Here is a 10478-nt window from a genome sequence, read left to right as displayed (position 1 = left end):
CGCCCTGCCACCCACCACCACCTCTGTCCCCTAGTCCCTTGACAGCTTCACTTCTTGCTGAGCCTAGAACTGCACAGGCTCAGCTGGGTTCAGAGCCAGCTTGATTGGATGCAAATCCCTGCTTCTCCCTTAATTGCTTTGTGGCCCTGGGCACATTCCTTGGCCCTTCTGAGACCAGTATCCCCATCTAAAGACAAAATGGGGAACACATTACAGTAATATCCACCTCCTGGGCGTTTGTGAGAATCTTCTGGGAGAAGGCAGTGGTTCTCAGCGCTGGCACTGTAACAAATGGCATTTCTCAGAGTTGTGAGGCGTGTGGCCAATAATTTATAGCTATAAATAGTTAAACCAGGGAAGGTGGCAAATGGCTTGTTGTTTTAGTATAAATAGCGAATTCAATGTTTTCTCTGCAATGACATCACTCTCCCTCACTAGCATTCCACAAAGCCTTCCTGAATGAGAGATAAAGGATCTAATCCCCTGGGAATTTGCCCATAGGCTGCAGCCTATCTTATCTGTGCCACAGCCTGTGGGAGTGCAGCAAGCAAGCAAATACAGTCTCTCCTGAGGTGTGGTGTGGCAAGGCTAAGCGTGATGTGGGGATAAGGCTGACAGCCATGGCTATGAAGAATTGGCATTGGGCCTCGCCCCTAGTGGGTGCTTTTTGGAAGAGGGAGCCTCAGAGAAGCAGGGGAACAAAAGGGGAGATAACAAAAGCTCTGGGTACAAACCTGTTTCCCTCAGGCACAGTGTTGTGGCTTTCTCCTCCTAGGAGACAGAGATACCCTCAGGTAGAAAAGGGGAAAGGGGCAAGGAAGGCCAGACCTCTGGGTGAGGCTGATGGGGCTGGAACTTAATGTCAGACTGGCCCAGCGTCCCTCAAATTCCCCCTGGGGAGACACAGAGTCTGATTGGGAAGCCTTGGGGTAAAGGTAACACATAGTGGTTAGAAACTATGGGTGGGGCTCCCAGCACTTTGGGAGCCTGAGGCTGGGGTGTTGGGAGATGGCAAGAAAAGGCAGAGCCATGAGGTCAGGCAGATCGCTTGAGCTCAGGGGGTCGAGACCAGCCTGGCCAACATGGTGAAACCCCATCTCTATTAAAAATACAAAAAATAGCCAGGCACAGTGGCTCACACCTGTAATCCCAGCACTTTGGGAGGCCGAGGCTGGCAGATCACCTGAGGTCGGGAGTTCAAGACCAGCCTGACCAATGTGGAAAAACCCCGTCTCTACTAAAAATACAAAAAAATTAGCCAGGCGTGGTGGCACATGCCTGTAATCCCAGCTACTCAGGAGGCTGAGGCAGGAGAATCGCTTGAACCTGGGAGGCGGAGGTCGCAGTGAGCCGAGATCACGCCACTGCACTCCAGCCTGGAGAACAAGAGCGATCATGCTACTGCACTCCAGCCTGGGTGACAAAGCCAGACTCTGTCTCAAAAAAAAAAAAAGAAAAAAGAAAAAAGAAACTGTGGGTGGAACACTCATGCCTCGGTCAAGGATAGGTGCTAGAGACAACCTGACCCAAAATTGATGATCATGGCCCAAGGCCACACCCTAGAAAGGAAGTTCTGCCGTTAGTCTCTCCCAGGCGCTTAGTTCACAGGTGCTTAGGATCAATCAACACGGCTTCTTCCCTCCAGCAACCACCACCAACTCACTCCTGCTCATTCCCCAGCTTTCCACCTTTCCTCACCACTGCAACCCCCACCCTCAGCCCCTACACGGGTCTGGCCAACTCCAACACAGACCACCTCACCCCAAGCCCGCCTAAGGGACCTCTAACCTGGAGACAGCTTCATTTGCCAGGACTGATGGCTGTGCCAGCAGCCAGCCCCACCCTCCCAGTGACTGAGAAGCTGTTCCAACTGTAGAGGCAGACCCAGCCAAAGGCAGCAGGCAGGATTACCCAATTCCATTGACTAGAAAGGGCCTTACTTCCCTGTGGACACTGCCTACATAGTCTGCATTCAGCTGTGAGGTCCTGTCCCCTCTCAATTCCAACCTACACCACCCCCCAAAGCAAGTGAGAATGAGGATGGGGAGGAAACTCAAGACAGGGGTTAGCACTGCAACCTCTCATCTCTGCCCTCCTTCCTGTATCACTCACTGCACTTTGCCCAGTATTCCTCCCTTCCCCACAGTGGCACAGTGGCCCCAGACACAGCCAGAGTCCATTCAAAAATGACAAATTCTTTATTTAAATCAACAAACTCATCTTCCTCAAGCCCCAGACCATGGTAGGCAGCCCTCCCTCTCCATCCCCTCACCCCACCCCTTAGCCACAGTGAAGGGAATGGAAAATGAGAAGCCACGAGGGCCCCTGCCAGGGAAGGCTGCCCCAGATGTGTGGTGAGCACAGTTAGTGCAGCTGTGGCTGGGGCAGCAGCTGCCACAGGCTCCTCCCTATAAATTAAGTTCCTGCAGCCACAGCTGTGGGAGAAGCATACTTGTAGAAGCAAGGCCAGTCCAGCATCAGAAGGCAGAGGCAGCATCACTGACTCCCAGCCATGGAATGAACGGAGGACACAGAGCTCAGAGACAGAACAGGCCAGGGGGAAAAGGAGAGACAGAATAGGCCAGGGCATGGCGGTGAGGGACTGAGGCCCCTAAATTTTGGTCCCGGGGAAAGGAAGAGGCCAGTTGGTCCAGTTTTGATGGCTATGGGGAAGGGAATGTATTAGTAAGCATGGGGGAGAGGCTGCCAGCAGGCACCTCAGAGGTGACAGGACAGGCTGAACCCCCCACCCTGACAGAAGGGAGCTTGAGAGCTCTGGGGCTCTCTGGGAATGTCACTGCTAAAATATATATCTACATATATATTAACCATTCGTGGGAGGGCAGGGGCAAGGCCTGGGGTGGGATCAGAGGATCTGGCGTGGCATCCCGTAGCCAGTCATGCCTGCCTGAGACGCCCCGCGGTTGGTGCCCATCTGTAACCCGATCACATTCTTGCCCTCTTGCAGCTGGTTATCCGAGAAGTTCCGAGGATTCTCCTTGGATTTCCTGGGTGACAAGGGAGTGGTGGTTAGAGGAGATCACAGGCTGCCCTAGTAAATCCCTTCCTTGGACAGAGCACAGGCTTTGCTGTTGGCTCAAGGGCTGGTGCCAGCTCTGCCCTCGAGAGCCATAAGCTCTCTGAAGCCACCTCCTCATCTGTCCAAAGGGACAGTCATTTGCCATCCCAGAGGGTGTTGTGAGGATTAAGTGAGATGAGGAATTTTCTGAAAGTGCTTTGTAAAGGGCCAGCTGCTACTGAGATAAGTTATTTCCTAGGGACAAGGACTGGGTAGAAACAATGCACCTGCTGGACCCTGCAGCTGTCCCAGCAATACTTACTTAGGGAACCAGTTGGGATCCCCAGAGAAGAGCCCATCATCCCGGGCTACTGCCAGCCCACCCAGATTCATCAGCGTCCGCTGCACACAGGCCATGTTCTTTCCTGGGAAGGAGAATGGGAATGTGTCAGCCTCCGCAGTGTCCTAGATGCCAGGGTTCCGCCTCTATCGCTAAGTCAGCAGGCCTGGCTTCCTAATTATTTTTACTCTTCATTTCCATACCCTTCTCCATTCCAGCCTCCAATATGACCAAGTGCTCCATGGAACACAAACACACCCCTCTTTCTCTTCAGGGAGCCAGAAAACAGCCCCTTCTGCCTGGTCAAGAGGGCCCAGCCCAATCTCTGGCCTCCTGGATGACAGGACCCAGCCCCTGGCCCTGTCCCACCTTCCCAGAGGTCCACAGTTTGGAAGATGTCAGTGGTGTTAATGCCATAGCGCTCAGCTGCTTGCAGGAACTGAGAGATCTGCTCCATCTGCTTGAAGGCCATGGTGGAGGCCTGGATCTTCTTTACTGGGGCCTGCCCCTCGGGGTACAGTGCATTAATGAGCTCACATAGCACCTGGATGAGGACAGCAGGGGTGGAAAGGTGAGAATATGCCTACCTATCGCAGCTCAGCATGCACCACCCTCAGAACCAGAGACAATGAACCAGAGAGGCTCCTGTCTTGCCTGAAGACAGCTTGGACTCTTTCACTAGAGTAAGCCTCACAGTCCTTCTTGCCAGCCTCCTGCCTCCGAGCCCAGAGTGAAAAGCCAGTGTTTAGTCTTTCCTTGCTAATATACCCTCCCACAGTTCTTTCCTTAGAGACATTCTTCCTCAGTGTCACCTCAGTCTTCCACTGCCTGGGAGGCACATTCACCCTTACCCTCCACTCCACGGGAAGGGAGGAAAGCATGGGCCCTCTCACATCCTTGACAAAGACCTTCAAGCTGAGGAAGAGGCTGGGACATGTGTGCCCTCAGTCTTCTCCTCTTCAGGTTAAACAATCCCCAGTCCACTGGACCCAGACCTGCTCTCCCTGCACTTCCAAGCCAGTGGGGCCCGGCTCTCACCGTGCCATCCTTGAGCCAGTTCTGGAAGTTCTCGCGTCCAGGCTGGGGCCGGCCCACATCCTTTCGGCACTGGGTGGTGATCCACTGGATCAGGATCTGCTCCAGATCTGCATCATATTGTTTCTCAATCTTCTGCTGCACCTCCCGGCTCAGGCCATATGCAGGTCCCCTGTTGGCCATTCCAATGGGTGGTGGTGGCTGCGGGGAGCTAGGGAGAGGACACACCCGGGCTTTTGGTCAACACCTTGCAGCCTGGGGAGTGGGGAATTCAGGAATTCTGCCTGCAGGGATATACACCATTTCCCCCAGGGTGAGCCCCAAGGATGAGGACCAGAACTGTTACCAAATGCAACCCTGCTCTTTATAGCCCTGGGAAAGAGAATGATTTGGGGAGAGGAGGAGGAATGTGGAACAGCTTAGGAAACTGGTTGGATCTACCCTCCCTCAACCTCTGGGTTTTCTTTGCTTTTTTTTAACCATCTAGGTTGGTGCAAACCACTGGATTTTAATTGAGCACCTACTATCTGTGCTAGGGATTGTGAAAGAGATAGAAGTCCTTGGTCGTCAAGTGCCCACAGTGCCATCAGGGAGACAAAGTGAGTACATACGAACAGGTAAGGATTGCACACAAAGACTAAAGTGCACAGTTCAGATCACATGTTGTAGGAGTTAAAAGAAGCAAACGGGCAGAAGCAGCCTGGGAAGGCTTTCTGGAAGAGGTAGGCTTGAATAGGTCCTTGAGGGATTTCAGCAAACAAATCGAATTTCCTACGAAAAACCAGGCAATAAAAACAAATTCTACTTTCCCCTCTAGGAGCTATGACAGGCAGAATCATGCCGCCCCAAAAGGTGTCCATGTCCTAATTCCCAGAACCTGTGGATATTGTTATCTTATATGACAAAAAGGGACTTCGTAGATGTGATTAAGATCTCAAAATGGGGAGATTATCCTGCATCAGCTAAATGAGCCCAGTGTAATCACAAGGGCCTTACTAACTGAAAGTGGGAGATAGGTGAGTCAGAGTGGGAGAAGTAACAACAACAACAACAAAATGGAAGTAGAAGTCAGAGTCACACAGGGCCATGAACCAAGCAATGCAGGTGGCCTCCAGAAGCCAGAAAAGGGAAGGAAATAGATTCACCCCAAAACCCCCAGAAGGAACACAGCTCTGCCAACACCTGTATTTTAGCCAGTGAGACCCCTGTTGAAGTCTGTAGAACTGTAAGATGCTGTATTTGTGTTGCTTTAAATCACTAAGCTTGTAGCAGTTTGTTACAGCAGAAATAGGAAACTAATACAGGAGCCCTGGGTGATATTTTTGGGGAAACCTGGGGAAGAGAAGGCAAGATGGGGAAATACACAGGAGGGTTTCTTTAACTTCGTTGGAGGAGCTTGATTAGCAAGAACTGGGTGGTTTCCCGACCAATGGCCTGAGTTGGCGGACCTCACTGTGGCAGTGTGTTCCCACCACACTCACCACCTGGGTCTGACACTCAGGGGCTGAGCAAGACCCGGGCATGCTATGGATGCCAAGGGGAGCCAAGAACCAAGAATGGGCCACAGTCCCCATTTTCTGTCCCATCCCCACCCTGGTTTGGCTTTTCTCTCTTCTCCAAAACAGAGCTAGCTGTCAGGCTGCTCACGAAAGGGGACCCCCAGGACAGGCATCTGCGTTCAAGGGGAGGAAAGAGAGCCACCCCTTCTAACCACATCTGGCTCCAGGCCAGGTTGGCCTTCAGGGATGAAGTCACTCCAGCTCCCCCTCTCCCACACACCCAGGTTAAACAATCCCGTCACCCCCTCTCAATGGACCTTGGGGCTCTGCGAAATACAAGGGGACCAGCCTGCCTCAAACCCTCAACACCTCTCGGCCACAGAGGCTGTGTCTTGGGCCAGTCCCTCCCGTCCCAACTCCAACATGGCTGCTCCTTTTTACCCCAGCTTATCAAGCTGCACATTTCCGGCAGATCCTCCCCTAAATCAGTTATTTTTAAACCTCATTAAGAGCAACCCGCCCCCTCCACTTCCCCCAGCCCGAAAGCTGGGCCAGATAAATGTCAGTCTGGGCCCCGACCCACAGCACCAGGCACACACACCATCAGCTTGGGGAAGGCAGGCGGGGTGGGGTGGCTGAGTTCTGAGGAGAAACCAAGAGAAGCATCCCTGCCCTCCCCAGAGGCCACTCCGCCATAGAAACCTCTAACCTCTGATGCACAGGGGAATGGCTGGAAGACAGGTAGGAAGAGGAAGGGGCTAAGAGCTACTACCACCAGTAGTAAGCCCCCTTTCCGCAGCCCAGTTCCAGACCTCTCTCCTGGGAGTGGCTGTGCTCAGGGCTGTTTCCAGGGACCAAGAGGCCTGAGGCTCGGGGATCACCATGGCACAGGTAAAGAAAGGGCAGGAGAATGATTAACCTATACACTGGGGTTAAGAGCAGAGAGAAAGGCCTGAAGCCAGACACTTCCAGTGCCCCCCAACCCCCAAGGCAGGACAAACTTGGCCTCCCAGACCCACCACTGGGTGGAAAGTGGATGCCGAGGAACCCCCTCCACCGCCCAACGCTGGGGCCTGGACACAGCTGGCAGGGTCACGGCCTCCAGCTGCAGTGTATCTGCTCCACTCTGGGGCCATTGCCCTCAAGCTCTGAGGTGCCAGAGCCATAGGGCGGAGTCCTGAGAAGGGGCAGTTCCAACCAGGCCAGGCCTGGTCAGCAGCTGTTTCTCCTCCCCACCCCCACGGGCAGGCAGAAGCTGATGGGCTGCGGCTGCTGGAGCTGGGAAGGCCCACCCTAGGGACACCCAGGGACCTGCCCCTGCCTTCCCTCAAACATAAAGAAAACAGTAAGCAAGTTGCCTACCAGGGTGAGAAGAGATATGCCCAGCTGGAAGACAGGTGTGGGGGACCCCCAGAGCTGGGGACCCCAAAGGAAGGTGACAGCTGAACAACCTGGGGGATGGACTGGCAGGGAGCAACCTAAACCCTAGCGCTACTGCAGCTGTGAGAACAACCCTCACCCTCACCCTGGAGTTACAATAGGCGGGAAACGGGGAGGGGCCATGCAAGGCACTCGGCCCCACCCCAGACCCTGGGCTGGAAGCTTACCTCACCAAAGCCAAAGCCAAAGAAAAGGCGGACATGGGTGGGGGCAGGGAGGACTTCAGGGTTCTTGGCTAGGGTGTTTAATTGGGAAGACAAAGGGACTCTCCATCCACCGTGCAGATGGAACACAGGAGAACTTCCCAACTCAGATTTGGGGCAGGGACTGTTCTCAAAGAGCAGCACAATGAGGGCACCAGCCCACAGAGCGAGGTGCCACAGCCAGCAGCAAGGATGGGGGACGGCCCACAATTAAGGGAACCACCGTAGTGCAGCCCCTCACCACCGAGAGTCAGGAGCAGAAGAGAAAGCTGAGGCTACACAAACAGGAAACTCCAAAGCTTGCGTGGGAGGAGGGGATGAGGTGGGGGCCGTTGCCATGGCTTCTGTGTACCAAACAGTGTTGGAGGCTGGGTGGGGGCTCCGGGCAGAAACACCCTCTCAACACAGACGTTGTGGTGAGCAGGCTGTGAGCACGGGAGCAGAAGTGGGATCGTCCCAGCAGTGCTCGGGTGTAGCCAGGTGCAAGAGATTCTTCCAGGAGACAGCTATAGTGGGGATGGACAGCGTGTGGGGGAAGATAGGAAATGACCCGTGTTGGGGTGAAGAAGCGGACTCAGGAAGTAGTCGTTCAGGAGAAGAAATCCCCTGGGAAGGGAAAGTGTTCTGAGCTAGAGAACCCACAGCTGAAAATTCTGGAGGGAGAAGGGATGGAATGAAGAAAGGATTAGGGGCCAGTCCCGGGGTGGGGGACAGGGGCAGAGGCCTTGGGGTGAGGGAGGGAGTTGCGGTTGGACAAAACCTATTTGTTGGTTCTGGAATGGTAGGGCCCTACTGGGCCCGCCCTGCCTTGGCCTCCTCTGCAGTTGTAGGTCTGCCCCTTGTAGTGGGGAGGAGAAACTGGGAGGGGGCTGGAGATAGAGAGCTATTGCTGTCTGGTGCTTTGAAGTCAAAGAGAACACTGGAGGAGCCCCGTCCCAGCCGCAGGTCTTCTACATCGAATCCCACACTCCATCCCCACTCTCACCCTGTTTCTCTCTGCCCCACAGATACCAACTGCTCACAGATCTCCCAGGACACCGGCTCCAGGTAGCCCCAGGAGGCACAGGGCGCGGGGGGAGGCGGCAGTCCACCTCCGGTCCTGCAGGTCCGGCCTCCCAGCCGCCGCCCCCCACCCCCACGACCACACCCTGGGCCGTTACAGCAGATGAGTCACCCACCGCCCTCCCGCCGCTGGGGTGACGCAGTGGTCTGGGCAGCCCGCCCGTCCGCCCGCGGCCACCACCGGCTTTCCCAGCAGCAGGGGGCACCCGGTGGGGGCAGCGGCGCTCGGGCAGGGTAAAAGCAGCCACCACCACCCCCACAACCTCACACAGGGCACCCCGGGGCGCAGTCAGGGCTGCAGCACCCAGACCCCCGAGGTCAGGGGACCGTCATAGAGATGACTGGAGCTTCACAGAAGGTCACCGTGCGACCCATGCAGAGCCCCCTAGCCCCAGCCCGTGACCTCAAGTCCCCAGAACAGCAAGCTAGCAGGAACAGGAATGAAAAGGGCGGCCTCGGGGACTCAGAGGGCACGCAGTGCTCACACGTGCTCCTGGAACCAGGAAGTGAAGGGTCGCGCGGGAAAGCCCAGGAGCACGAGCTGGCCCAGGGCCGGCGCCACGACCCGGGGTCACTCGGGGCCAGCCAGCTAAAGTCCGACGCCCTTTTTTCCCCTCGCCCCAGTGAGGACTCAGCGATGGAGCCCGCGGGTGGGGCTCAGTCCCTGAGTCCCTGCTCCGGACGGACGCCCTGTCTATGCATGGGCTAACCTCGCCTGACCTCATCGTCCAACAATGTCGCGTCAGGGCTTGGGGACAGGACCTGACAGCACGGGGCGGGGTAAAGTAGTCACCGGACCCTTGCCTGGTGCCAGCTCTTGATCCCCGAGCTCGCTGGAGCAAGTCCAAAGCGCTGGCTTCATGCTTTCCACACACCACGCACATGTCCCCGACCCCCGTCCCCCCGACCTGCTCACCGTTCAAGCGGGCTGGAGAGCGGCGCACTGACTCAAGGCAAGGGCTGCAGCTGCAAGTGGTGCGCCCTGCCCAGCCGGGGGTTTTCAGGAGGGTCCCGCCTCAGACGGGGCGGACCCGGGGCGGGGCAAGGGCCAAGAAGGTTTAAAGGCGCCGCAGCGCAGAAGGAGGGAGGACCGCTTGAGAGAGAGGGACAGTAGACCAGAGCAAGGGTTAAAGGTTCGGGGAGTCTGAACCTACAAAGGCGGCTGCAGTGGTCTCCACACGTGAGTACCTCAGCCTCCACCGAGAGCCCGTAGACTTGTGCCCCAGTAGGAAACTTTCTGCCTAGAAAGTTAGCTAAAGACTGTGGGCGTGTTTATGTGGGAAGAAGCCTCCTAGTTTAGAGGCTGGCAAGGTAAAAGGAGGCACAGGAAGGCCTTCCCCCGACCCCAACTGACTAGTGTGTGACAGGACTGGGACTTGCAGGCCGGGACAGCACCCCCATGTGATCTTGCTCACCTCTTACTTCAAGCCTGGGCAGGGACTAACAGTGAGGTCACTCTGCCCAGGGCCCTAGGGGTGTTTTCGGTGTTGGGACCCAGGGTTCAGACCTGACTTCTCCCTGCCTTTCATCTCCTTTTCTATGACCTGGTATCTCTTCCTAAGTCCTGGAGGGATCAGAGGGGGAGACCTCAGCGTGAGAAGGCTGGCTGGGGTTCTTTTGTCTCTGAGGGTGGAGGACAGCACAGTTCAGGGGTGGAGAAACAGCCCCCCATCCTTTCAGGCTTCAGTTGAATAGAGTCCCCCGGGGTGGAGTTCTGCACACATGATAGAGTCCTCCCTTGAACCTGAGATTCCAGGATGTCAATATCCAGTCCTGTCCAACCTTTCTATTATTCTCTGTTCCCTCCCCGAGTCCTACACAGACCTATATTCCAGTCCCACTAATTGTCAAGCATTCTCACTCCTCTGTGCCTTTACAAA

General features: G+C 55.6%; 1 protein-coding gene across 3 annotated transcripts; it reads right to left on the bottom strand.

The window, feature by feature from the left end:
* Positions 1–2179: 2179 nt before the first annotated feature.
* Positions 2180–9671, bottom strand: TAGLN2 (transgelin 2). Of its 3 annotated transcripts, none has more exons than XM_003811901.4 (5): positions 9515–9671; positions 4398–4605; positions 3729–3903; positions 3342–3444; positions 2180–3008 (listed from the first exon to the last, which is right to left on the bottom strand). In XM_003811901.4, the coding sequence occupies exons 2-5, from the start codon at positions 4575–4577 to the stop codon at positions 2867–2869; spliced, it is 600 nt and encodes a 199-aa protein (XP_003811949.1). In that variant the 5' UTR covers positions 4578–4605; positions 9515–9671; the 3' UTR covers positions 2180–2866. The 3 variants fall into 3 exon arrangements, with proteins under 3 accessions (XP_003811949.1, XP_054968727.1, XP_054968723.1); XM_055112752.2 differs by lacking the exon at positions 9515–9671 and adding an exon at positions 8522–8961; XM_055112748.2 differs by lacking the exon at positions 9515–9671 and adding an exon at positions 7256–7427.
* Between the last annotated feature and the right edge of the window lie 807 nt (positions 9672–10478).

This window comes from Pan paniscus, chromosome 1 (assembly GCF_029289425.2).
Source record: "Pan paniscus chromosome 1, NHGRI_mPanPan1-v2.0_pri, whole genome shotgun sequence".
Lineage (NCBI taxonomy): Eukaryota > Metazoa > Chordata > Mammalia > Primates > Hominidae > Pan > Pan paniscus.
Note: the sequence above shows the minus strand (reverse complement) of the source record. Positions and strands in the feature narration are given on the sequence as shown.